The sequence below is a fragment of the Gigantopelta aegis genome, chromosome 5, assembly GCF_016097555.1.
Source record: "Gigantopelta aegis isolate Gae_Host chromosome 5, Gae_host_genome, whole genome shotgun sequence".
NCBI lineage: Eukaryota > Metazoa > Mollusca > Gastropoda > Neomphalida > Peltospiridae > Gigantopelta > Gigantopelta aegis.
This window is the reverse complement of record NC_054703.1, coordinates 985,254-1,008,781: the sequence shown is the minus strand read 5'-3', so window position 1 is coordinate 1,008,781 and position 23,528 is coordinate 985,254. Positions and strand designations below refer to the sequence as shown.

At 35.2% G+C, this 23,528-nt stretch overlaps 1 protein-coding gene across 3 annotated transcripts in view; it reads left to right on the top strand.

Annotated features, from left to right (window-relative positions):
* The window catches only part of LOC121373192 (interleukin enhancer-binding factor 2-like), a 58,357-nt gene that overhangs the window by 10,860 nt on the left and 23,969 nt on the right, over window positions 1-23,528 (top strand). For all 3 annotated transcript variants that reach the window (XM_041499650.1, XM_041499648.1, XM_041499649.1), the window contains exon 10: window positions 1,559-1,637. In XM_041499650.1, coding sequence (XP_041355584.1) covers window positions 1,559-1,637 — 79 coding nt within the window. The remainder of the gene's footprint in view (window positions 1-1,558; window positions 1,638-23,528) is intronic.

Below are 23,528 nucleotides of genomic sequence, written 5' to 3'. Positions count from 1 at the left end.
TTGTTAAATAAATCATTTCCTTCCTTAAACTATTGGGGAAAATAATTCTGATGAATTTCACTTTTTATTTTTCACTGAAAATACACGTGCCAGTCATGTGGTACTTATAGTGTATGCTGATACAGTGCCACATTTGATTGCACCAAGTAGGGAGATCTAACAAATAAAAAGCACATTGCTAATACATTTACAAACAAGTCTGTTCGAAACAACAATTTTGTTGCTCTACCCAATTTCCTATGGTGGCATTTATGTCGCTGTATCCTTAAAAAGGTTAAAGTATTTATGGATAGTGCAGAACAAATTCAGTAACTTTAGGGAACATTTTGGGCATTATTGTGTCACAATTTGCTGTGCAAATTTCAGTCGTTGGTACACAATTCTAAAATATTAAATAATAGTTGCTACTCAATTTTCAACTCATCACCAATGGTCGCTAAGTAAAGTTTTAGAAACAAAATGTTCCCTGAAGTGAATAGTTTTTTTGTGTAATCTGTTATAACTATGTAAATTAAATTAAATGGGCAAACGAAAAACTGATTAGTTTTTAATGATTGTCATTATTAAAGTCACAGACCGTAGTTTCAATCCATTATAATGGAAACTAAGTTTGGATAATCTACAAACCTGTAACACATTTGAGTAAAGTTACAATATAGTGAAACGAGTCTGTGATGTTGAAACGGGATAATATGGTCCAGGGCTTGCTCAGGGTGTGCAGACAAATTGGCCAAATTATCTAGTAAACTTCAAAAATGACAAAACCCCAGTTATTTTCTTACACAATATCAATTATTAAGTGAAATTATTTCGCCAAATTAAAATAAAATTCGCCAGTTGTAACTAAAATTGGCGAATTTGGCGACTGCCAGAGCTAGCTAGTAATACGGATTACCCTTAAAAATGGACTAGAGCTTATTTCAATAACCGTTACTTGCTGTTTAATTACACATAATTAGTGGAGCCCTATAGACCACTAGGCCTCTTGTTGTTTAATTACACATAATTAGTGGAGCCCTATAGACCACTAGGCCTCTTGTTGTTTAATTACACATAATTAGATTTTACGTGAACGCAAAAGCTGAACTAAATTGTTCTCACAATTTTTAGCAGACTGGTTTGTTTTTAATAGGGTTCGTACTCAGTCTGTAAATCCTTAAAAATTATGGAATTTATATTTTTAATTTTCCTGGTCTTGGAAAAAGTATGGGAAAAACAATTTTGATGTCCAAGTTTTGAAAGTTTTGAAAACGAGCAAATTTTAGTAACTTGCATAACGTTGTCCGAATGCGATCTCCTTTTACACGCAATTGTTAACATTCGGAAACTAATCTGGACTTTTCAATTTTATACACTTGCGCAGTGTACATTTGGAAGTTGTGAAAAGTAAGTCTGGAAAATGGTTGAATGTGTTTTTGAAAAGGTTTTTAAACAGTATGGAATTTTTTTTTTTTTAAAGGTGTATGAACCGTGTTTTTAATGATTGTCGGCCATTGCAACAATTCTTGTTAGGGGTTTTACAAGACCTCTAGTAACACGACTGTTGGTGTTTTTTCAGTGGATGGGAAGGTGATGCATGGTCATTTGGCAGCAGTGCGACATGCCCGCTGGTTTGAGGAAAACGCGGTTCATTCTAGGTGAGTTGGCTGGTGCCATGCTGGACGCAATATCTCATACACACTGCTTTTCTCTTCACACGACGGCGAGACGTAGTCTAATGCAGGATCGGTTTAGGATTGATCCCTGTCAGTGGCCCATTGGGCTATTTCTTGTTCTAGCCAGTGCACCATGACTGGTGTATCAAAGGCTGTGGTATGTGCCATCCTGTGCATATAAAAGATCCCTTGCTACTAATGGAAAAATGTAGCGAGTTTCCTCTCTAAGACTGTGTCAAAATTACCAAATGTTTAACATACAATAGCCGATGATTAATAAATCAGTGTGCTCAGTGGTATCGTTAAACAAACTTTAACTTTATACTGGATATAATATCTACAGTGTCTCCATGGCACACCATCTCATGTGGACCGTTCTTCAGTTTCGCGTAAATACATTTTTCGCATAGTTTTAAACAGCATTTTTTTCACATTTCCTTGAGATATTGAGCTGAAATTTTTTTTATAGCTTTATCATGTACCATTACAGATCAGTTTTGACTGTCTTGTTGATTTACCCATTTTTCACAGAGTTATGGCCCTTGAATTTAGAAATGAGAACATTTGTTGGCCTGGTAGGGAACATTGACATGTATTGCTTTAACATTACTCTCAGGATTCTTGTTTTAAGCATATTTAGAAGGAAAATTAATATTCTGTAGCTTAGGGATGTGAAACATACACACACACATGCAGACACCGACACACCACTCCCTTTGTTGTCCATAGGATTATTTTTGGAATTGTCCTATGGTAAAGTTAAAACAGTTGGTGACACAAAACATGAAAAAAGAAAAGAAAAGAAGAAACAGAAATTCTCACCACTATTTAAAGAATGGGATGTACAGAATAGATAACACATTCTCCATTTGTTTATGTTTTAAGCATTCGTCCGGTCGAACTTCCTGATTCTTTCTTTTGTAAAACACAGCAGTTTCTTATGTCGGTAACTAATGTTGCATCCAGACTGTATACATTTAAATAAACTGTTATTTTTCTTTACTGTGACTTTTTATTGGAGGGGATTTCTTCAACCCTTTCAGCGATGTGATGGTAACATACTTTCTCATTGCAGTCCATAGGAGACGTATATTCAGCAGTGGCTGTAGGTTTTGTTTTTAGGGATGAAGTGTAAGAATATATACCAGGTCTTGCTTTCTTCAACAGTGGGTAGTCCTCTCTTCATCTATCGACAAGAGATGGTGGGACGTAGCCCAGTGGGAAAACGCTCGCTTGATTTGCGGTTGGTCTAGGATCAATCCCCGTCGGTGGGCCTATTGGGCTATTCCTCTCTCTAGCCAGTGCACCACGACTGGTATATCAAAGGCTGTGGTATATGCTATCCTGTCTGTGGGATAGTGCATATAAAAGATCCCTTGCTACTAATGGAAAAATGTAGCGGGTTTCATCTCTATGACTCAAAATGACCGTATGTTTGACATCCAAATGATTAATAAATCAATATGCTCTAGTGGTGTCGTTAAACAAAACAAACTTTCTGTCGACCAGATGTCGAAATAAAGATCAGGCCCTAATCTTGCTGTTAAAATGAGTGGGTTTTTTTTACCGAAAGTCAGGTCAAGTCGCCAAGTTATTAGCAGTATTTTGGACTTAATCCAATTTTAAAAACGAAGATGTCAAGACCCCGACTTGTTTACTGTCGTAGCTCACTTGGCACCTTGTCGCTGTATGTCGAACAGTTTTTAATTTGTACCCTAAAGAAATCGTGAAACAGGAAATGGTTTCTGAGTATACGCACTGTAAGGTACGATTGATTTGATGAAATAGTGTTTTACCTTGTTCAATTTATTATCAAAAATCAACCAACAAATATTAATTCTCATGCTAGTTTCTGCTGTGAAGAGATTAAATACATGTCGTAGCCACCTTCATTTCAGTAATGCCAGAAAATACTAATTATTACTTTAATTTTAACAATGGCACATTATCAACTATTTAATAATATCACATTTTTAATAAAACATACAATTTTGTGTGGAAATACTACAATTAGATCAGATTAAAATTCTGAATTTTTCCGATTAAACACAGAAACTGGCGAAACATTACAAAATGTACCGATAAATGTTCACTTCACCCATTTTTATCAAACTTCTCCCCCTTCTCCTAGGTAGGGAGAAGTCACTTCTGCTTTTTCAATTCTAGATTAGTGTCTTGACGCGTAGGTTAAACATCAAACGGCCGTGGTTAAAAAGGTGCTCAAGTGTTGTACATATTCGTTCTTTCCTTCCTTCCTTCCTTTCTTCAGTTCCAAATTCCAACTTCTGCTAGTCCATGTTACTCTCACTCATTTCTTTGGTTTTATTGTGTATAATTTAGAGCTCTTTGGAACCAAAGTCTTGAAAGTTCTTAGGATAATGCCAGTCGGTTGTATATTTTTACCTTCTTATCCATTCTTGTTATGGGCTAACACTGGAAAGAATTTTGTCTTGGCCAATTTCTACATTTGTACTAGAGTACTTCCAGCAAATCATTTTAAAAATCAGGGCTAGCTCTGGCACTTGCTAGATTCGCCGGTTGCGAATTTTAAAAAGCAACTGGCGAATTTCGTTTTAATTTGGCGAAAACATTTACGGTAATTATTGATATTTTTTTGAAAAATAAAGTGGGTTTTTACCATTATTGAAGTTTCATGGACAATTTGACGAAATTTTCTGCTTGCCCAGAGCTATTCCAGAAAACTGGTTATTTTAAAATAAAATTTTAGTACCGTAGTTAAATGTAGCTACGCTGTATAAAATATAGCAATCGACTAATTTGGCTATAGGCAGAGTGAGTCCTCGTTCCTGTTTGCTTAATAACGTCTAGGATCTGGGATGACCAGATGCTTTCCTAATTCTTGCCATCTTTTGATGTGACTTGTGCAAGTTCTGCCTTGGAGAGCTGGGCATCTTTTTTTGTGCTTCAGAAAATCTGTCAAGTTCCAAAAGTCTCCATCAGTTTATATAGTTCTCAGCAGTTAGTATGATACTTTTGTTCAGGTACATGTTACAGAGTTTTTTTATGTGATCAAGTTGCATCACCTCGGCAGCATCTAAAATCTGAATGCAGTTGTCTTCATTTACAAGATTAGTTCTACAGAAAAACATTTTGACATAATCTTGATATACTAACAAAGATACAGAGGGAAGGTTTACAATGCCAATCCTACTCTGTCATATCTTGCTGGCAATTAGATGGTCACTGAAAGTACCTTTATTAATCTCTTGGTGAAAGTTTAGAAGTATTTTATTTACTAGGACGAGATGACTTCCAGTTGCTGCCCTGAATACAATCTAAAGGTCACTGAAAGTACGTCTACCTTTGATGATCTGTTGGAGAACATTTAAATGGTGAATTTTCTATTTTGTGTTGGCTTAGACTTCAGTACATTTGTCTAGGTTTCCACTCTAGCACTGCCAATTCCACAGTGTCGTCCAGCCATATTTAATACAACTACACACACATACCGTACTTTGTTCAATATGCTCTGTGTTACAGTGGTACCTACCATACTGTTTATAAGTGCATTTTTAATTCTCATGTAAAAAAAAAATAAAAAAATATATATGTATAATTTTTTAAAAACATTTTGGGGGGGATAACTATTACTATTGATAATCCTTCAAGTTGCATCATTTCGCCTGCGTCTAAAATTTGAACACTGTGCCGGTTCCATAAGTCTCCATCAATTTAGACAGTTTTCAGCAGTGATTGCCAGTCCTTCCTTCAGGTACATGTTACAGAGTTGTTTGATGTGATCAAATTGCATCATTTCATCTACGTCTAACATTTGAACACAGTTCTTTACATTCACAAGATTCATTCTGCTTAAAACATTTTGACAATATCTTGAGATACTAACAAAGATATTGAGGGAAAGTTTGCAATGCCAGTTCCATAAGTCTCCATCAGTTTAGACAGTTTTGAGAAGTTAGTCCAAGACTTTCGTTCTGATATCTTGGAATACTAACAGAGCCATCAGTTTAGACTATTTTCATCAGTGATTGCCAGACCTTCCTTCTGGTACATGCTACAGAGTTGTTTGATATGATCAAGTTGCATCATCTCGGCAGCATCTAAAATCTCAATGCAGTTGTCCTCATTTACAAGATTAATTCTACAGATTTTTTTTTTCTTCATAATCTTGATATACTAACAAAGATACAGAGGAAAGATTTACAATGCCAATCCTACTCTCTGTGAATTGTTTGATATGATCCACTTGCATCATCTCAGCAGCATCTAAAATCTCTTGTTCACATTCACAAGGTTCATTCTGTAGAAAAACATTTTGATATACTGACAAAGATACAGAGGGAAGATTTACAATGCCAATCCTACTCTCTGTCATATCTGAACTCAGCATTGCCTGGAAGTAAGATGACAGTGCTCCTATTACTAGACCATGTACTGTTGTTCCCATTCTTACTGGCAATATGAAGGTTCCTGAAAGTACCTTAAATGCCATAAATACCAACAATAACTATGTGTTGGCTTGGATTTCAGTAGATTGTGTGGGTTTCCACTCTAGCACTGCCAATTCCACAGTGATGTCCAGCCATATCTGACACTGTTCGAAATAAGCACTTGTCCATTTGTCCTGACAAGTAAAAATCTCCTCGGACAAATACAGTGTACCTCAGTGGTTGTCCAGTGGACAAGTCAAAATGTTCAGTGCAGTTTTATTTTCAGATTGCCACGTAATTTTTCAGTCTCTGCAGTAATTTTGTTGACAATTTTTGATTTTTTTTTTAAAGATTAAAAGTAACTGCACCGTTATTACTAAGTATTTGAATCTCATCGCCATTGGACATGATTGAAAATATATGTAAATTACTGGCATTAAGCGAGTTCCACCTAGGTCATTGAATTCTGTTGACTGTTCATAGCACGTGCATTGCAGGACCACTGGGCACTATTTTTGCATGGCAAATGTTTTGCTGTGGTCATTTTCTTAATTGCAGGCATTGCAGCATAAATAAAATGTCACATTAAAATTTGCGAGATTACACCAAATTCAGGTAGCCAATGGGTAAAATTATAATTTGTGGTCCAGACCACTGTAAATGTTGTCCAGACCACTGTAAATGTTATCCTAGAATTGCTGATGGTGAACAAATTAAATCTTTGTGTCATAAAAAAAAAGTTCCGACCCTCTTCCCCTCACTTTATACATCTCGTACCTTTTGTAAGTGTAGTTATTTTAGTTCTTTGTTATATATGACATGCCTTCAATAACTTGAACTTACCTTTTTGATAGATACATCTAACGACACCTCGCAGGTTGTTTTCCCCATTTAGACACTGACAGCAATTGCTCTCCTACATAATTTCATGAGAGCAATATATTGCTTACCATAGATTTTCAAACCATAAGCACCGAAAGTGCATTTTTAATTCCCATGTACGGACATATGTTATTTTTTTGCGAAAGCAGAACTATTTCTACCAATCATCCTTCACGTACATCCATGTACCACTGAATGGTTTGATGTGATCATGTTGCATCATTTTGTCTGCATCTAAAATCTGAACAAAGTTGTTCACATTTACAAGATTAATTTTGCAGAAAAACATTTTGACAATATCCTGGAACACCGACACAGTTACAGAGGGAAGGTTTACAATGCCAGTCTTACTCTCTGACATATCTGAAGTAAGCATGGCTTGCAAGTACGACGAAAGTGCTCCTATTACTAGCAACCCCAGATAGAAAATATAAAATTACATTTGAGAAATTAAATTATAGCTGCAAATGATAGACCTTAAAAAGATCTTTCCAAAACAGTTTATTTTGGTATGTCTATTGGAAACAAAGTTACATAAAAATTAGGTGTCGGAAATCTAACTATTTTTAGAAATCGTGGCTTACATTATAGTAAATATGATTGGTCCATAGGTGCTTACTTTTTTCGTTCATACTTCGATGAACTGAAAAATGTTTAAGCCAAGCCTACTACAGCCATATTTAGATATTTTGAAGGAAACGCACGTGAATGATATAATGCAGTAAAAAAAAATTATACGATAAATTAATAGAAAATGCTACACAAGAGTAGACATGTATACACATTGATTTAAAAAACAAAAAAGCCCCTAAACAAACCTCTTCGCTAATCGTGAAATGAGACTTGGTCGGTGGACAAAGAAATGTAGGAAACTACACACCTGTATCTTACTTGTAAGCATTGTTCTACAGCTGTTGGCGAAAATTAAACGGTTCCCCCAACAGCATAAATGTTAGACGCGTTCCCTTCATTCACATTAAAAAATATATAAACTAAACATGAATCGGACAGTTCCTTCCAATATAACTAAATGATCCGTAAAAATGCACACAGCAGCAGCTAGAGGAAATGGTATCTCTTAACAAAATTACGTCATTTACCAAATAAAATAATAATGAATGAACGTTTGCGTTCTTATGCGACATAAGTATCAATGAAGTTTACACAAACAATACTACAGGCATATTTAAAGCTAATTTTTTTTTTTATTATTCGGTTATGTATTATTAAAGTATGTATATAAATTTAATTATAATGTAACCTCTGGGGTAGTTGACAGAACTAACAACTCAGTGGGTCGACATATATTCAGGTTTATTTCTTTACCATCACATCAAACCTAGAATAAAATACATAACATTTACAAGTATCGTTTTCCATGTGATGTTGTAGACTAGATACATATACATAACAATCATTAACATGTGCTAAAACATATATACAAATATATAATAAACTCACCAGCAGCATCACATAATATCATTGATTTACATCAATTGATGAGGTTGTGAAACCCTTAGAATCAGCACTTGGTACTGAATAAAATATGTCTGATGCTTTGAAGTTTTCAGAAAAGAGTAAGCAAGGATGGGTTAGTAAGTGATGAAAAAGTAAGAAAAGCATGCATGACCCTGGTCAGTCAGGTGTCACTGTCAGGTCATGTCATGTCACTGTAGTCAATACTTTCCAGTACAAACCAAATGATAACATTTAGTAGGAAAGTGAATTAGTTAAGTATATATATATTCTGTTTAATGAAAAAGAATTAAGTAACAATTAGTTAGCATATAAATAACACCTAGTTACATACGGTTTAAGTTTTTTCACCACAATTTTGTTTTGGTTCATGCATGCAAGTATGAATGAAAAAGAAGATGTATGACCCTCTACGCGAAATCATACGCTGTGCACATCCTTTTTTTTCAGTTCATACGTGCATGAACCAAAAAAGTATTGTGGTCAAATCTTAAATGAATACATATTTGATGAAAAATACTCGGTTACTTTTTCTCACCTTTTATATCTGTTCATTTGTTACACCAAGAAAGTCATGTTCTTTTCTAAATATGACAATTATATGTGATATATACAATACATTGTATTCAGCAAAGTAATTTTCAGTTCTGTTATGTACTTTTATTCAGTGGCGTGTCATGAAAATCCACATGTTTCTTCGACATGGCCAGTTATTTGACCAGTTTTTGTGTTTCTTGATGGTTTGGAATAAACCACCGACGTCCAGAGCCAACATAATCTGGGATGAATCCTTTCTGAATAACAAAATGTTTTACTACCAGTTGTCGGTCCTCTCGAGGTGGCCACTGAAATGTCCCTGGTCTCTTACAAGGTGCCATAAACTTCACTGTGGCTTGTTCATCTTCTTCCACCGATTCCACAAGTCCTGGATACGAGTTGTTTTGATATGCAACTGCTATATAATCATTAACCAAAAACGTATAATAATCTTTGGGCAGTTTGGTTTGCAGTTCCATCTGCAAATGTATGGCTTCTTCATCAGATTCAGAATCTGATATTTGCTGCTTTCTTTTATTCTCTTGCTGGTTGTGTTTTGTTGCATTCTTAACTTTTCCCTGGTTATTCCATCATGTATCTCGATAACAACATTCCTCTCATTCTCCATGTGAATTTTTCTAAATTCCTTGCCTTTTTTCCTAGCGTTTTTAAGAACGTGCGTTTATTTTTCTGATTGCATTTTTTGCCAACCACTGCATCATACTGACACAGTTGCGCTTTTAGTAGTTGAATGGACGAATGATGATGCATTGGGTAAGAACAAAGAAGAATGTCGGCAAATCAAAAGAGAAGCAGTCACAACGATAGGGAATATAAAATGGCCTTGCTTATTATATAGTTCCTTATTATTATAATTATAATTATTATTATTTTATTTATTTTAGTATATTATTATTTTAAATACATTTTTTTAATTATTATTATTATTTTATTATTATATTATTTTGACTTAACTTTATTAAAAAGACATTTACGTGTACCTGTAGCAGGAGTCGGATTCGGTGAAAAGGATTTCACACCTGACATTAAATGCATCACAAACTGTGCAGTTACTCCTTTGTCCAGATTTCAAAGGCTCTACAGTAGACAATGAAACAGCGTGATCGTCCGAGGTAGTTGAAGGACGATTATGTATGTATGTTCCACACACCTGTGGGCGAGCTTCATCAGTGGTGCTGCTGCAGCATGCCTCTGTTTGAATGCTAACAGACGCTGTCCGACCATCTCATGTGCTGGTCTCTCTTGCAGCACGAGCAGCATGCCTCTGAATGCTAACAGACGCTGTCAGACCATCCCATGTGCGAGTCTCTCTTGCAGCCCGACCAGCTTGAGTCTGTTTGAATGCTAACAGACTATCAGACCATCCCATGTGCTGGTCTTTGTAGCAGCCCAAAGCTGGGTTTGGAGATAGTCTATATAACCCTCCAGATCTTTTATGTGTTCTTCATATTCAAGTCGGAATACTTCCTGTACTTTTCCAGGGCTGGTTCTGGGTTAATACAGAGTTTTGACAAATTATCTATTAAACTTCATAAGTGGCAGAAAACCAGTTATTTTCTAATAAAATGTAGTAAAATTATTTTGCCAACTTAAAATAAAATTTGCCAATTTTTAAAATTCGCAATTGGCGAATATGGCGACTGCCAGAGTTAGCCCTACTTTCTCCTCTCTCCTCTCCTCTTGCACAAGTTTAAGCATCCCATAATTAATTTTCAAAAATCTCGATTTTGTTTTCACTTCTACTAGTATTACAAACATTGTTTGTGATGCAAATTTATTTGTAAATACTCGTCCAACACTTAAAATGTTTTACATTTAAAACTTTAAACTAACTTATATGTACATCATATTTCAATATGGCATCACTTATAACAGTGTGATATAACGTCACAATTGACAATATAATTGACAACACACAAACCCTAATAATTTCTTATTTCAAACCTCTGAATATACATCTACTACAATAACTAAGAGAGTCAATAAAACAATTTAATTGGCAAATAATTATATCATTACTTTGATAACTTCATTTAATAGAAAGATTAAATGTTATTATTTAAAAGCTTGTTGACAAGTTTTTCATTACTTGCTCTGTCACTCATAGTGAAAGCAAGTTTTTCCAGTGATCAAATGATATATTCTTGAGGACAACTTTCATTTGAATCATCTTGTCTGAACTATGAGCTTCCTTGACTGTTAAGATGCTCTTTTGTTATGTTATTTATTGTGACTGCAGTTTCATGTGCAACACGATTGAACACGATTGAATCCCAAGTACAGGGCTTGACCTTAGTGGTAGCCCATGGTGTTTTGGCTACCCATTTGTGGTTCTGGCTACCAGATATCTAAACCCAGTAGTCCACCAGGCTACTTGATTTTTTTTTTTGCATATCCAGTTACTCTGCAATCAACAAGACGGTGAAACACCTAAAAACTCTACCTAAAACAACACACTTTGACAGCCTTTTTTCCCCTGCTGTCACCAATAAGTTCCTAGGATAAGTCTTCGATAAAATCCTGGAAGTTGGGCCAACGATTCATCGATGGTATCGGATGTTCATCCTTGGCACATATGTATGCATTATGTGCACATGCCATGGCCAGGCTGAAAAATATACGCCTCCACCACTTGCGAGATCGATGATTTATCATTTAGTAGTGAATCAACTGGTCCATGCGATCTACACCTCCCATATTCATCTGGTAGTCACTGACAAGTGATGGCGTAGTGACGTTCACTTTTAGTCGGATGTTGTTTCTTCTAGATACGATTCCATTATCATCCTGAGAATGAAAATTCGAAAGGAAGAGAACAGGTTTGGTATCTTGCCAAATGCAGTATGTCAGTTCATCTTTCTGAGCTACCTTGAATTCATACTTTTGAAGCTTTGTATTCTTCGGCAAAAGTCTGTTAGGTAGTCCTTTTTGGTTTACACTGACTGTTCCGCAAGCATGGATTCCATGTACATGCAAATCGTGAAACAGTTTAGTTCCTGTATAATAGTTGTCCATGTTAAGCGTTAGTTCCAAACAATGGCATGCACAAATCCATAACAGCACAGTGTGACAGACCTTTCTCATGATTTGAAAGTTATACAAATAACCAGTGTCTGCTTCGCACACCGACCAAATTTTCACTCCTCATTTGATGGGCTTTGCAGGCATGTACTGTCAAAATCCCAACCTGCCTTTAAATTTGACCATACTCTCGTCCAAAGAAAACTGTCGATATGGCATGTAAACAGACTGGAATTTTTTATTCAGATAGTTTACAAACCATCTAATCTTAAAAAGTTGGTCGGCATATCTATCTCCTTGGGGTCCCAATTCTTCATTATTCTGTAGATGCAGATAACGCCACAACAAGTTAAAAGTATCCCTTGGCATGATGTGGTTGTAATTTGTTTTGAACAGAAACTTTCCAACACGCCAGTAGTCATTTCTAGCAGGCAACCTCAGTATTCCCATCCCAAAACACAATCCAGTGAATGATTTCATATCCGGAATGTCCGTTGGTCTATACTGAGGGGGTGTAGGTTGGTGGATTTTTTTCTCGTTCTTGTTCGGCATAAATGTTTGTCTCGGTCACAATGTGTTGCCACATGTTCAAGTCCCCAAAAAGTTAAAAATAATCCAGTGCACCGGCTTCTTGTGGATGGATACAAAGCAGACCCGTCCTCTTTCTGAATAGATTTGCTTTTGCCCTCTGAGAAAACTCCTCGGAAATCCATTTCCTGTGGAAACCGTCAAAATCGCAGTTTTCTTCATTGCTGTCGGTATCCGATTCAAACAGCTTGTGTAGCCACTCTTCATTTGCCTCTATCACAGTTAAAACTATCACCTACATAATTGTTTTCTGCTTCAGTGTCACTCCCGTCGCTAGATGCATCTGCCATGACAGTTTTTGAAACAAAAAAATCGCGAAATTTGTTGATAAAATCTACGATATCTACCAACAAAACAATACTTTTCTCAGTTTAAAAAAGGCGGCACGCCGGAAGGAAGTGTGATCTATTACCTACCGCATGGATATAAATAGATGAGGGATATCCCAAGGTATTCCCAAACTACACATGTATGCGTATCCCGAATGAAAAGTAGTATTACGCATGAGTGCGTATGCCAAATGAAAAGAGTTAAAGAATAATAAAAAGTGAAAGACAAAACTGGCAATTCCAGATTACAATAGGAGTTAGCTGGGGTTGATAAAAAAACATTTTGACAGTATCCTGGAACACTGACACAGTTACAGAGGGAAGGTTTACAATGCCAATCCTACTCTCATATCTGAACTCAACATCGCTTCAAAGTAAGACGACAGTGCTCCTATTACTAGACCACTTACTGTTGTTTCCATTCTTACTGGCAATATGAAGGTCACTGAAAGTACCTTTGATAATCTCTTTGTGAATGTTTAGAAGTAGGAACCCCAGATGAAAAATCTAAACTTAAATGATGAATTTTCTATTTTGGCACAAAATAGCCATAAATGCTAACAATATATTTTTGTTGGTTTAGTTTTCAGTAAATTTGTGTGGGTTTCTACTCTAGTACTCCCAATTCCACAAAGATGTCCAGCCACATCTGATAAAACTATACACATACATGTACCTTACTTTGTTCAATATGGTCTGTGTTACAGTCGTACCTACCATACTGTTTAAAAAGTGCATTTTTAATTCCCAGGTATGGACATTTAAAAAAAAAAGAAAAAAAAGAGCAGAACTGTTGCTATCAATTGTCCTTCACATACATACCACTGAATTGTTTGATATGATCCACTTGCATAATCTCAGCAGCATCTAAAATCTGTTGTTCACATTCACAAGATTCATTCTGTGGAAAAACATTTTGACAATATCTTGATATACTGACAAAGATACAGAGGGAAGATTTACAATGCCAATCCTACTCTCTGTGAATTGTTTGATATGATCCACTTGCATCATCTCAGCAGCATCTAAAATCTCTTGTTCACATTCACAAGGTTCATTCTGTAGAAAAACATTTTGATATACTGACAAAGATACAGAGTGAAGATTTACAATGCCAATCCTACTCTCTGTCATATCTGAGCTTAGCATTGCCTGGAAGTAAGATGACAGTGTTCCTATTACTACACCACTTCCTGTTCCTATTCTTACTGGCAATATGAAGGTTCCTGAAAGTACCTTTGATAATCTCTTGGTGAATGTTTAGAAGTATTTGATTTACTAGGACGAGATGACTTCCAGTTGCCGTCCTGAATACAGTATTAAAGTCAATCAAAGTACAAAGATGATCTCTTATAGTAGGTACCAGCAGAAGCCTGGAAGGCTGAGTGGAATTGGTAAATTTGTCCAAATCTGGCAATTTTCCCCTGCGTTTATCTCTATATTTTCTAGTATTTATCCTTTAAAAAAATATACTGGATTAAAGATCAAATCTTTTTCTGCAATATGATGTTTGTTGTGTGTTTATTGTTCATGTTTTAAGTATATTACTTTTTATGACAAAACACTAATTTCAAGACTAATTAACGCTGTGGAACACGCCTCCAGCAGCAATCTGTGCAGACACAAAATGCATACCGACTTTCTTTCGCTTTGCTCAAAAACGCCGTAACTCGTACAAATAATCTAAAAATAGCACGATATTCAGCACAAACTCTTCTTTAATTTGATACCAAATATGTAGTACAAAAAAATAGTATAGTAACTTTAATTCAATTTTAATTTAATTTTTTTTTTTAAATGACTACTACGGCTTTATTTTTTGAAAAAGACTGACGAAATGTTATATCAAACGAATCGTCATTCAATTGCCTTTAAAAAAGCTTTGCATGCAGTGGCTAGGTCAAGCGGCGCGCATGCGCAGACTGAAATAAAAAGGTCTATTCCTAGCTTTCTTGGAAAATAACCATGTGCGCGACCACGAGGAATGGCTGAAAAATGTGAGCAAGAAAATTTGAAACCGTCAACGATATACAACAAACTAGGTAATTATCTTATATTTAATTGTTTGCATTTGTTTTATTTATTATTTAGGACCATATTTTATAAGTTTTAATCACCGATGCATACTTTTAGTTTAATAATTTGACCAAAAGTAGTTTCGATTTTTTTTAGCTTGTTGTAAAATGTAAACAAATCGTTAACGGTCGTTTGTCTTTTATAATTGTAAACTTTTATCGCATTTAATAACAGAAATAACTTAAGATGCAAAACAATAACATGTTAATGCACCATTTCATTTTTTTTATCGACACCAGTTATTATTTTTATGACTGTATTTTCACAATTTTTAAGAATAAAATAAAATCGAACAATTCCAAAATGGCGGACATCGATGATGGTTTCGTTTATTTTTATCAGTTACATTCCAATAGATTGCCTAGTATTTATGTTGAACTTCCATAGATGGTATAATAATTTCATTATACTATAGCATCATCAACATGTACGGTACTCATTTAAAATTTAATATTTAAACAAAAACAAAAAAATTAAATTGCTTATCAATTTATGATTCTTCAAATATGTTCATTATGTTACATGATGCCTTTGTCATCCATGTCATTTAACAATGAAGTTTCCAAATATGATTAAATAAAATAGAATACAAATTTTAAAATTAAATCTTATATTTATTATCCATTAAAGAATTGTTGTTCACAATCACAGAAACAGTTATTTTGCTGTAATATTTACTGAATAGTCTTCCTAAAGTACATGTAAATTTTATTTATTTATTTGATTTCGATCAGGCACACATGTAGGGGAGGGTTTTGTGGATCTACCCCTTCTTCCCATGTTAACAATATCCCCCCATTATTGTTCAGTGTATTTCGGGGAGTATAATCATCACCCCCACCCCTGCCTTAAACTTCACTCAACACAGTATAGACCCCTGCACATGTGCCTGACAATTCAGTAGTTACACACTATTATACTGTTTCATTACTTTCTTAAGCTTTAAAGTTAAACTATGCCTTAAACTATTTGAACCATTTTTTAAAAAATTTTTACTTTTAGATGATGAAAACTTTACAAAGTTGAAAGGATTATTTAATTTCATCGGAAGAGGGCGTAGGCCATCCTTGCCAAAGGTTTCCTGTACCAACAGACTTCTTCTTCAACTCTATCATTTGAAGGAAAATAAAACATGGGATGAACTTTCTGAGTTTGCAGTGCAGTTCTTAAATACCGAAAAAAACGTGCATTAATTGAAAAAACATTAAAAACTGCTCTACAGCTAAACCCGGCAACTGAGGACTTTGATCACTTTCTTGAGAAAGAAATAACATTTGTAGGCACTTATTTAAATGAACATAGCATTACAAAAACTGAGCTGATTAAAATAATTTTCCAAACAAGTACATGTAGATCAAATGTCATACCCCTTACAAATGGAATTATTTTGGACTTGATCACTTTTCAAAAAAAAGAATGTTTACCTGCTACATGGATCTACATATTCAAAATTGTGCAAGAAATATCTGTTGTACAAACAGATGTATTGTTAAAAAACAAAATTGGCATATATGTTGATACATTTTTAATTCTGTATATACCAGACTACTTTTCAACTCACTGTTTTAAATGCAAAAGACTAAAGTTGACTATTTTATGTTGTAAATATTTTTTCTACATGTTTTCCGATGGACAAATTCGAAAAATTGACAAAAATTTCCAGGTATGTTATATGACAAATAATCGGATCTGAACAATGAATTTAACACAGATGCTGGTCCTGTGTATACCCATCCACATGCCAAATTTCATGTACATAGTTATAATACTTTTTTAATTATAAATTTATGAAAATTGAAGATTTTCGCCATTTTGGGGCTGTTTTTTCCGCTCCCAATTTTTAACATTACGTCATTTTCAAGTAGCTGTAACTTATAAAGTTACACTCCTACAAAGCTGAAAAAAAATAGGTAGATATTATATAACTTGTTATACATAAATTAAAATGCATTAGACCTGTAACATCATTACATTTTGTTTTGTGACCCCATAAAAATGGTGTCGAGACACATTTTTGTGCCTTTTTATCGATATAATTTTAATTTTTACAGGTAAAAAGCACTTTATAAATAATACTGTATTAAACCCATTTCATTTATTTTTGTTACAGATTAATACATACATTTTAATAATCATAAAAGAGTAATTGTCATTTATCTGTATTTTATGTTATTTCATGCCAAAAGGTGCACCCCATAGCATAAAAACGCGATTTGTATTTGTGTTTTTGGAAAAACGGGCATAACTTCAAAAATAATAGACATATTAAAAAAATTATTTTTGTCAAATGCTTGTATTTCTTTACAGTATTATAAAAATGTATATTAACAGTGAAAATCAGTAAATGAAATTTTGACTGCCGGTACCTACTTATAGAACATTTAAATGGTTAATTTTCTATTTTGGTAAAAATAGCCATAAGTGCTGACAATAATTTTGTGTTGGCGGGTTTCCACTCTAGCACTGCCAAATCCGCATTGTCGTCCAGCCATATCTGATAAAACTAAACACATACCGTACTTTGTTCAATATGCTCTGTGCTACAGTGGTACCTATATATACCATACTGTTTAAAAAGTGCATTTTTAATTCCCACGTATGGACATTTAAAAAAAACAAGGGCAAGTTGTCACCAATTGTCCTTCATGTACGTATCACTGAGTTGTTTGATGTGATCTGGTTGCATCATCTCGGCGAGATCAAACAATTGAACACAGTTGTACACATTGACAATATTTTGGAATACTAACAAAGATAGAGAGGGAAGGTTTACAATGCCAGTTCCGTAAGTCTCCATCAGTTTAGACAATTTTGAGAAGTTAGTCCAAGACTTTCGTTCTGATATCTTGGAATACTAACAAAGATACAGAGGCAAGGTTTACAATGCCAGTTCCATAAGTCTCCATCAGTTTAGACAATTTTGAGAAGTTAGTCTGATTCTTTCGTTCTGATATCTTGGAATACTAACAATGCCAGTTCCTTAAGTCTCCATCAGTTTAGACAGTTTTCATCAGTGATTGCCAGACCTTCCTTCTGGTACATGCTACAGAGTTGTTTGATATGATCAAGTTGCATGATCTCGGCAGCATCTAAAATCTGAAAATACATGCTGTGTGTTACAGTGGTACCTACCATACTGTTTAAAAAGTGCATTTTTAATTCCCAGGTATGGATATTTAAAAAATAAATAAATTCAAAAGCAGAACTGTTGCTATCAATTGTCCTTCACATACATACCACTGAATTGTTTGATATGATCCACTTGCATAATCTCAGCAGCATCTAAAATCTGTTGTTCACATTCACAAGATTCATTCTGTGGAAAAACATTTTGACAATATCTTGATATACTGACAAAGATACAGAGGGAAGATTAACAATGCCAGTACTACTCTCTGTCATATCTGAGCTTAGCATTGCCTGGAAGTAAGATGACAGTGCTCCTATTACTACACCACTTCCTGTTCCTATTCTTGCTGGCAATATGAAGGTCACTGAAAGTACCTTTGATAATCTCTTTGTGAATGTTTAGAAGTAGGAACCCCAGATGAAAAATCTAAACTTAAATGATGGATTTTTTATTTTGGCACAAAATGGCCATAAATGCTAAAAATATATTTTTGTTAGTTTAGTTTTCAGTAAATTTTGTTGTTTCTACTCTAGCACTCCCAATTCCACAGTGATGTCCAGCCCCATACTGTTTAAAAATGCATTTTTAATTACCAGGTATGGACATTAAAATTTGTTTTGAGAAAGTGAGACTGTTGCTACGAATCGTCCTTCACGTACATACCACGGAGTTGTTTGATGTGATCCAATTGCATCATGTCAGCGGCATCTAACAACAGAACACACTTGTTCACATTTACAAGATTCATTCTGCCGAAAAAACATGACAGTATCTGGGAATACTAACAAAGATAGAGAGGGAATGTTTACAATGCCGGTTCCGTAAGTCTCCATCAGTTTAGACAATTTTAAGGAGTTAGTCCAAGACCTTCGTTCAGGTACATGTTACAGAGGTTTTTGATGTGATCAAGTTGCATCATCTCGGCAGCATCTAATATCTGAATGCGGTTGTCCTCATTTATAAGATTAATTTTACAGAAAAACATTTTGACAATATATTAATATACTAACAAAGATAGAGAGGGAAGGTTTACAATGCCAGTTCCTTAAGTCTCCATCAGTTTAGACAATTTTAAGGAGTTAGTACGAGACATTCATTCTAGTACATGTTACAGAGGTTTTTGATGTGATCAAATCGCATTATCCCGGCAGCATCTAATATCTGAATGCAGTTGACCTCATTTATAAGATTAATTTTACAGAAAAACATTTTGACAATATATTGAAATACTAACAAAGATACAGAGGGAAGTAGTGTTTTTTTTGTTTTGTTGTTGTTTTTTTGTTTTTTTGTTTTTTACAATGCCAATCCTGCTCTCTGACATATCTGAAATAAACATATATTTTTATCAATACTGAATCCAGTTCAATCATGGAATATAAACATGGAACATAACAGTTATATATGCTCATTGTCGCATCATGTCATCATTAGCGGAAAACTGGTGGCCATTTAAAGGTTTAATAAAGTTTTCGTACATTTAAAATAAAAATATCAAATTGCAGTGTTTTGTAGCAAATATTCAAAGATACGGAAAAAACAAAAATGTTCGATAATATGGAGCAGAACAGATCTATATATAATAATATATGCCTGTACATGAGGTCTCCCTTCTATGAATTCAGCAAAAATGCTGACTTTCTTAATCCTCATGAATCTTCTAAATATTTGCACTGTCGGGAATACTGAATGTTCGTCCACTGGAATCATTTGATGCTGTGTCAAAGCCACTGGAGAGTATAACGTTGGCATCCACATGCTTTATGTTATGCAGTGTTGGCCACTTCACAACCCTTATTTCTTTGTGTGTAGACACTGTTTGGCGAAATTTTACCGTTAATTAATTATTGAAAACTAGAGCTGGGCGGTATTGAAATTTCAGGGTGGGTATCGGTATGTTTGGTGTGATTTACCTTGGTATGTTTGGTGTGATTTACTTTGGTATGTTTGGTGTGATTTACCTTGGTATGTTTGGTGTGATTTACCTTGGTATTTTTGGTGTGATTTACCTTGGTATGTTTGGTGTGATTTACCTTGGTATGTTTGGTGTGATTTACCTTGGTATGTTTGGTGTGTGATTTACCTTGGTATGTTTGGTGTGATTTACCTTGGTATGTTTGGTGTGTGATTTACCTTGGTATGTTTGGTATGATTTACCTTGGTATTTTTTTGGTGATTCACCTACATGTAGGTATTTTTTTGGTGATTCACCTTGGTATTTTTAGGGTCATTTACTTGGTATTTTTGGGGTGATTTACTTAGGTATTGGTACTAATCTGATACCGATATCGAGCATTATTTTCGGTATACTCTTCTTTAAAATGCATGCCCGAGTTAAGTCACACCCACTAATTTCATCTAAATAGGTTTCCTCCATAACTTGCTGACTTGGTTGACGGTACTTTCCACCTGGTAGCTAGCTGATCCTGTAACAGACGATAAACCAAAGGAATAAACAATAGGAATACCTTTTCTAGGCTGTCTTTGGTTTCCGTTTCAAAATCAGTGTCCTTAGGGCGGAACAAAGCAGCCCATACACAGTCCTTTGTGAATGAAACACCTGTGAAAATGGGCTCACCGTGAAGGAGATCTGTTGCATCTTTACTAATTAAGGTTTAAAACACTGTTGTAGAGATACTCCCTGTGAGTGTACATTAAAAAAAAAAATATGTCCCCTTTTCTTCCAAGAGCTGCCAAAGTGGACCAGTTATGATTTTTTTTCTATAATGCCTAAAGCCCGACACATAGCTTTGTTATCAGCGATCTGTAAGCCACTTGAAATAGCTTGTAGGAGTTTATTCTTTTGCTCATCATTTTAAAAAAGAGCAAATTTCACTCCAGTGGTGATGAACACCAGCACCGTTGGCGAAAAGGACATTAAAACGATTGCCAATGAATGTTATGAAAAAAGCTCTAAATTCACCACCACATCCAGATTTAGCACATCCACTTTCGGTTAGTGCTTTACAGCACTGGTATTTCAGATTATGGGTCTTCTTCTTTTCGTTCACTTGTTGACTACACGTCAAGGCCAGCAGGGACTATGAACGAAACTGTTCTCTGTAAATCACTTCTTGTGCCATACAGCTTCTCCTGGAGAGTTGGTATAGTTGTAGATCATGGGTGAAACCCATACCACTTTCCGCTGATGATGCCATATTGATAACAACATGTAGTCCACAGTAAAGACCATGGATTTCTGTCAAGTTATTATTTTTTTGTTCTCTGTTAAACCATCCCAGTCATTCACAAACTTTTGCAATATATCTTCTTTGACTTACTGAATTTTTTGTTGACAACATGTCTGTCTGTAATAGGTTTTTTTAAAAATAGATGTTAGCAGCTGTGCAGTGATACCAGACTTTTCAGCTTCGGTGGTGCTAAAAGCCTCGACCAATTTCGTTTAATGTCCAGTGTTGTTAAGCTGTCTGCAAGAAAACATTGTGCGCATCACCCGTTGTTAGCTCCTGCAATAAAAAGCTGTTGCCTTCACCAGAGGAAACCTGGTACCCAGAGTACTCACAGAAGTGTCTTCGTTTTGTCTTTGTGTAAAGTATTTTGATTGCTTGAATCCCCAGTATGGCAGCAGCTACTTGTTCTTGTGACACAATCATTGTCTCTGTTTGCGAGAGACTTGTGCAGGTTTTCCTTGGTTATCTTCCAATTTGTTTCATGCACAGCTTTTCGGCAACTGTTCGGATAGCGTTTTTCACAATGATCTATACTCACACCACTAGCTAATAATTTCCAGTACGTTTCTCGCATGTCACCTAAATACCTGGAGCGGGATGTAGCCCAGTGGTAAGACATTCGCTTTATGTGCGGTCGGTTTGGGATCGATCCCCGTCGGTGGGCCCATTGGGCTATTTCTCGCTCCAGCCAGTGCACCACGACTGGTATATCAAAGGCCGTGGTATGTGTTATTCTGTCTGTGGGATAATGCATATAAAAGATCCCTTGCTGCTAATCGAAAAGAGTAACCCATGAAGTGGCGACAGCGGGTTTCCTCAATATCTGTGTGGTCCTTAACCATATGTCTGATGCTATATAACCGTAAATAAAATGTGTTGAGTGGTGCATCATTAAATAAAACATTTCCTTCCTTCTTTCCTTCCAATCATTGCGTCTGTTTGCGAGAGAGACTGGTGCAGGTTTTCTATGGTAGTCTTCCAATTTGTTTCTGGCACAGCTTTTTGGCAACAGTTCGGATAACTTTTTCACAATGATCTACACACACACCACTAGCTAATAATTCCCAATACGTTTGTAGCATATCATCTAAATACATTTTTGTTTTGTCGTATGTCTGAACCATCAAATTCTCCGTAAGTGTTTTAAATTTGTTCTTGAGTTAAGTTTTTTTTTTAACTCGAGTCAGAAACTCACTCAGAGGCTGGATTTACATGTAGTTTCATTTCATTTTCATTTCATTTTCAATATTTCCCAAACTGTTTGCATGTTTCAGTGTCTTCCATGCAACTTTGCACCGTGAAGCACGCGTCTGAGCATTAACTGTTGCTTTTATGCTCATACAAACATTTTCTTCCAGTGTGGTCTTCATATGTTACACACTAATCAGCTGATTATTCAGGCTTTTTATTTCTTTTTCTGAGTTCTGTAGCTCTTGTTTCTGCTATTGGGCTATTTCTCGCTCCAGCCAGTGCACCACCTGTCTGTGGGATGGTGCATATAAAAGATCCCTTGCTGCTAATCGTAAAGAGTAGTCCATGAAGTGGCGGCAGTGGGTTTTCTCTCTCAATATTTGTTTGGTCCTTAACCATATGTCTGACGCCATATAACCGTAATTAAAATGTGTTGAGTGCATCGTTAAATAAAACATTTCCTACCTCCTTATATGTTGCTCACTAATCAGTTGATTATTCAGGCTTTTTATTTCTTTTTTAGAGTTCTGCAGCTCTTGTTTCTGTTTATCAGTTTTAGCTTCGTTTCTTTTTTCTTGCTTGTTAGCATTTCTTGGAGTAAAGTTTGCAAGTTTATTTCTTAACACTGTTTCTTTTATTTGGCGGGTTAACTACCCCTGGATATCATACAGTTGTCGTCTCTTGCAAGCAATGCTGCGAGTGCACAATTTCTTTCTTTAACCTTTAGATTATTGAATTAATTTTTGACAAAAACCACGTTGAGTGGGTACACGTTTATAATTTTTACTCACATGTATTCACTTAAATGTTTTTATAAATACATAAAATAAAGTTCATATTTGATTCAGTAAGTATTATTTTTGTGAGTTTTTATAATTTTAATGATGTTTTAAAATTGGGCAAAAAATTAAAAAAAGTTGCGTCTACTTATGTGCATTTGTGGCCAGCTGTCCAGTATTTATGTCCATTATTCCCGATAACAGTGGTTTTCTGACCAGAATTGTTGTTTAAAAATGCACTAC